The sequence below is a fragment of the Myotis davidii genome, unplaced genomic scaffold, assembly GCF_000327345.1.
Source record: "Myotis davidii unplaced genomic scaffold, ASM32734v1 scaffold32, whole genome shotgun sequence".
Lineage (NCBI taxonomy): Eukaryota > Metazoa > Chordata > Mammalia > Chiroptera > Vespertilionidae > Myotis > Myotis davidii.
The window spans coordinates 9,317,321-9,323,256 of NW_006286587.1; the positions used below are offsets into that span (position 1 = coordinate 9,317,321).

Consider the following 5,936-nt stretch of genomic DNA (forward strand, 5'->3'; position numbering starts at 1 on the left):
TGAACGATGTGGAATGAAGTGGGCGGGCATCGGGAGGCCACTATGGCACGGGGCAAGCACTATGGGCAGTCTATCTGAAGTGTACCTGGCGTATAAGACGACCCCCCACTTGGAGGCATATTTTTCAGGGCCAAAAAATCGTCTTATACGCCGGCAAATATGGTAGGTGTGGATTTAATATAAAGAGTGTCCCCAAAATGCATACATACGCTTTGAATAGTTATAAAGGCAATGTTTATTAAAATACATTTCATTTTTCAAAATTGAGCTATCAGCTGTTACAGTGTGTATACATTTTTTGGCGGGGGGACAACATCATGTATATTCTTTCTTTATGTAATTGCACTGTGTTAGCTGTTTGGTTTTTATTCCTAGGAATCCTGCAGACAAAATATTTAACATCAGTGCAGACTTGTTAAATCAAGGTCATGTCCATCAGCATTTTCTGCTCAATGTCAGAGACTCAGTACTCAAGATTACTCAATGAGTGTGCCAAGATCCATAATATACACACTCTGGTGCCATCAAGTGACTGTCCCATTTCTTTGTGAATTGTGTTTGACAGATGCTTAATAACTTCAATCATCTTCTATTGATTGTTTTTTTAAGAAAATGTCAATTAGTCATATTCTCTCTTTTTTGTACAGTATGATGTTGTCATCTCCCAGTAAACTTCCTTTTTTGTCTTTTCTTTAGGGCCTTTGCAAGGCACCTACTAAACAGAAAGATTGGGGTAGTGGTCGTTGGATTTCCAGCTACTCCCCTAGCGGAAGCCAGGGCACGGTTCTGCGTTTCAGCAGCACATACCCGAGAGATGTTAGACACGGTGAGTACAGCACAGGCCAGGGGATCTCCAGTACCGGTACCTTGGATTCTGAGCACGTTCTTTTATTGAATTAGCTTAGGGTTCCCTGGGCCTCTCTTGGGAGATTTAGGAAAATAGCACTAACGCTCACTGCTAAAAACCAGGGTATGCCAACACTGTCCAACAATGTGATCAACTCAGTAGTCAGAAAAAAAAAATCAGTTTAGTGAAGACCTGAGTCAAGTCAGTGTTTTGGTTTTTATAGAAAAGACTGACTGAGTAGCCAAATGTTGTGCTATTTACACTACTTCTAAATGCAAAAGCTAATCTAACATGCTTTTTCAGCATCATCTGCCTGCATCACAACATTTTTCATAGCCACCAAATTCATCATAATAACATATAACCCAACTAGGCAACATGTTGGAAAACTAATAACAAAGGCAGCTATTTGCAGGAAGTATTAATGATTTTAAAACCACATTTCATTGTCTTTTGATTTAAATCTTGATGTGGATGAATAATATCAGAGACCTAAGCCATCTCAGTCAGTTTGGAGTTGATGGAACATTCTTATAGTGTCAGTGCAATTTAACAAACTATTGAGTGTCTACTATGTAAAAAATCCTGAGAGGAAGTAAAAAGTCTGAGAGGAGACAATAAAAAATAAGCAACTAATGAAAATACTAGATAGAATAAGGTCATCTTGAAAAGGAAATTTATATGATTGCAGGAACATGAAGGTGGGAACTTTATCTTTTTCTTCCACAAGTTTACCTGTAAGTCATTAAACTTTAAAATAAAGCTAAAGGGTAGCATGGGTAAGATACTTTTATTATTTTCTTCATACCACCAAAATAAGTGACACATTCATTATGTGGAGTTAGACAAAGTATATGAAATAAAGTGAATTAGCACCTAACATTCCTCTAGGGATGCCTTTTACACCATATCTTAATGATTTGGATTTTTCTTCTTTTCTTTAAAATCAAAGAAGCTGGGAAAAGAAGAGTGTAGCTCTCTGTGAGTCACTGGAGAGCAGAACCACTTGGAAGTTCAAAGATGACTAATGGAAGGTGATCTCTTTACAGGTCTTGGAAGCCCTAGATGAGATGGGTGATCTCCTGCACCTGAAGTATTCCCGGAACAAGAAGTCAGCACGCCCCGAACTCTATGATGAAACAAGCTTTGAACTTGATGATTAAGTTCCCAGGTCCTGATTGGCACCTAAAGACTTTGCCACCAAAATTCTCTCTTTGCCTCAAAAAGAATATAAGTGCATTTCTCTCCATTTCTAAGGACAATTGGTTTTCAAACCAGCTTAGTTGAACTGAGGGAGACGTTTCTGTGTTCTTAATGTCCCCAACTCAGGACTGTAGGCACAAAAATACGGATTCAGACTTATGTTTTTCTTCTCCCAAGTAACCTGCTACACACACACACACACACACACACACACACACACACTTCTTATAATGTTTGTAATGGCAATAAGCCTGTGTTTTAGCTGCTACTGTGCAGCCTCTTTAGTCCAGATCCTTTCAGGAATTCCAACCAAATGAGAGGGTTTCGGTTTTTAATTCCATAGATCTCACTGAGTGTTTACTTATTCCACCTCCGGATGGGCCAGCATGGTGGTCAGTGGCAGACCTTGTTCCCACGTGAAAGCACCATCTAGAACTCGTGTGTCACAGGCAGTTCCAGGCAGGAAGGTAAAGAAATGTTGCTTCTCCCATTTGCCACATTTGGACTTTTTCCAAGGACAAGTGTCAAAAGCCATAGTTAGTGTTTGGAGGGAGAGAGCAGAACTGGCCAGCAGCATCCAGAGACGTCTTTGAAGGAAACTTTCTTTTTCCTCTGGCTGGTTCCTCCTACAGTTTTACAGCTGAGCTTTTAAGGTTTGGAAAATTCAAGATGGGTGTTTCATAAGGAAGGGGGTAGACAGCAAGCACAAGCCAATTTTAGGCCTAAACTAAAACCATGAAGTGAGAAGCATTTGAACATTTTTGGTGCCATGTAGAGTGAATGTTTAGCATGCGTAGTCTCTATGACTTTAAGGAATGGGTTGACATTTTCCTATTGAATTTTGAGTAAATAGTGAGATTTCATTTTCTTGAGAGTTGATTCCCATGACTATACTTGAAGAATTGGTTTAAAAATATCTAAAAGCAAATATTCAACTTTTTCAAGACTGACACCCCCAGTCCCCATTTAGGCCTATTAACATTAAATAGTGCTGTCATCTGCCAAATGCACTTCATTTCGGTGCACAGTGAACTTGTGCACTATTGGCAACTAACTGTAATTTACTTCAGCTCTCTCTCTCTCTCTCTCTCTCTCTCTCTCTTTCCCCCCTTCTCTGTGTGTGTGTGTCTCTGAACACAAACTCCTCTGGAATAGCACCCCTTTGCTAATTGGATCTAGTTGGTATGGAAAAAGCCAGTGGAAAACCTTATCTTTAACAAGCTCCCAGATGGTGCACAGATTTGGAAACTCTAAAGAGCAGTGGTGACCTTTTAGCAAAGCTTCTGTAATAGTTTGAATGAGTTACAGAACATTCCACCCCATCAAATGACACTATAAACAAATCACTTCAAGAGAGGTTTGACTTTGTGTGACACACATGGACCCAAGCTTTCATGCTATGCACTGAGATAGAAACTCAACCCCAAGCACCGGTGTTGGATGGAGCAACATGCCCTGATGTTCAAAACTTACTAAAGGAGAAAGATGATCTGCATGGAAATTTTTAGGAAATTATAACCCCTAGTAGGTACAACAATTTAAAAGTGGATCACGAATGTTTTTAAGTAGTATAACATTCCTCGTGAACAATTTTTATGGACAATTAGGTTAGAAGGAGAGAAAGCAGGTTCTGAAATGCTGTTGCCCCATCTAATGAATGAATTTGATAACTAAATTTCAGCTCTTCTCAATGAGCCAGTAAAGCATTACTTGTGCAAGGAAAATATATGTTGAGTAAATGTACAACGAAAAGAAAGACACATAGGTCTTTTCTTTTGAAAATGTGCATTTAAATGAAATTGATCTTAGTTAATTTTCCAAAATGCATAAAGGTCTTCAGTCCTGTAAAAGAAACAGGAGACAAAGAGTGCGGCAACATGTCTGGGCTTCCCTACGGTATAGCAAGCAATAAACTTCCCCTCCCACTCTGGGTGCCTGTGATCTACACACCCACCCTTTGAGTTTTAAGCCTGCAGAGGGGTGTCTCCTTGAGCAGGAATTACTCTCATAATTACTTTCATGGAGGCTCTTGAGTCAACTCATGATAAGAAACTAATTACTTAGCCAGTTGGCATGGGAGGCAGGGGGAGATTACTCTCTCTTCATCAAGATCCAAGAGTTCTGGGGCAATTTATTACTTTCTCGTGTACAAGATAAAAGGCCTATCTCTGTCAGAGTCTATGTTGAATATACACTTATAAGAACAACTGTAAGCCAAGTGGAATGCTTCACAAGCAGTACATTAGGAGGGATCCAGGTCCCACTGGGATGGCGATATAAGTGTGCATATATATAATGAGGTTGGTTAAGAGGGTGATTGTGAATACTGAGAATTTTTCTTCTGCTGCTAGGTTAATAAGACCATGATTTTAATTCAATAGGGATTACTGAGTTTCCATAAGTATAGCAGAGCCAAAAATGTCTCTTTGGTTGATTTTGGGGGGGAAAGAGAATTTCTAACAACTATAATGTTATGTACCCCAACCTTCCCATTTACACACACACACACACACACACACACACACACACACACACACACTTACTTTTCCCTTACAGAGCAAGTAAGAGTAGAGAGATGAAAGGTAGAGAGATGGAAAGCTGATTGGTTGATAGGTAGATGGAAGGTGTTGTCCTAAAAATAATCCTCAGGGAAGCAGAAGATAAAGGATCCAGACGATATTTGTAAGAAAGATTATTTGCATAATGAAATGACATGGACACATGTCTAATCTTATCATGGGACTTCAGTATCATGGATGCTTGGCTGGATTGCATTTCAGCAAGTTTTGATCTGAGAACCACAAGCTTCAGAATTTACATGAAAGCTTGATGAAATGCAGATCCTTGAGTCCCACACCAGCATTCTACTGAATTAGAATAGTGAGAGAGAATAATCTACATTGTCATCAGCCTTCCCAGGGGATTCTAATCCATGTCATAATTTGAGAATAATTACTGGAGCTTTTGTTTTGATAGACCAGTTGGCTCTAATAACATAACAGAAGCTTTGTTCTGACTCTTTGTTTATAATTAAGAGTACTTATACTACTAAAGTAAAGTGAATTATTCCAGCTTTTCCTACTCAATTGGACATTTCACTCCTATTTTCCAGGCATCTTCATTTCCTACAACAAGGAATCTAATATTGAAGAATACTCACTTGAATATTCATTTGAATAAATTATTCCTTCTCAAATGCTTCTCTGTATTCTTTCCTACAAAATGTTCATTTTCCTTTCATCATTTTGTTCCATTGAATGTGGTGTCTTGTGTCTTTATTTTTCTTCTACCCCTTTAAAAAACCTTCAACCTTTGATTATTTATTCCAACAACAGCTCTTGAATAGGGTGAGTCTTAACAGTTCTTCAAATATGCAATGCTCCTCTCTACTTTTTCTTCAGAGACAGCAAATATAAGTGGGTTACTCTGACCTAAAGCTCTAATGATAAAACCTAATTCTTAAATATATATTTTATTTACAGCAATGATAACAATTGTATTTTGAGCTTATCTAGTGATTTCTTGGCCATTTTACTTGTCTCAGTAAGAAAAACATATTTGAAGTCTGTTGTCTCAGGCCCTTTGCAGCTGTGTATTGTTTAGGAAATTAAAAGGCATCTGTATTTTAAATGTTTCTAAGCAATTTTCGTGGAATATTGTCTTACAGTGTTGTGGTGTGTGTGTGTGTGTGTGCCCATGCACGCATGTTTCACTGAAACATTTTAGGTGACCAATTTCATTTCATTCTGTCTGTGAAATGTTAGTTTATTTAATAAACAAAATACCAAAATTGATGATATAAAAATAATTGGTGGTTTTATGTTAATTTAGTGGGTTGTTCTAAAAAAAAACAGACTGAGGTAGAAATTTGCATTTAAGAATTTCA

The 5,936-nt window shown here is 38.2% G+C and overlaps 1 protein-coding gene across 1 annotated transcript in view; it reads left to right on the forward strand.

The window, feature by feature from the left end:
* The window catches only part of SPTLC3 (serine palmitoyltransferase long chain base subunit 3), a 128,224-nt gene extending 122,540 nt beyond the window's left edge, over positions 1-5,684 (forward strand). Inside the window, exons 11-12 of the mRNA XM_006758100.2 lie at positions 697-826; positions 1,897-5,684. Of these exons, the coding sequence (XP_006758163.1) occupies positions 697-826; positions 1,897-2,010 (244 nt within the window). The 3' untranslated portion in view covers positions 2,011-5,684. The remainder of the gene's footprint in view (positions 1-696; positions 827-1,896) is intronic.
* Positions 5,685-5,936: the final 252 nt, after the last annotated feature.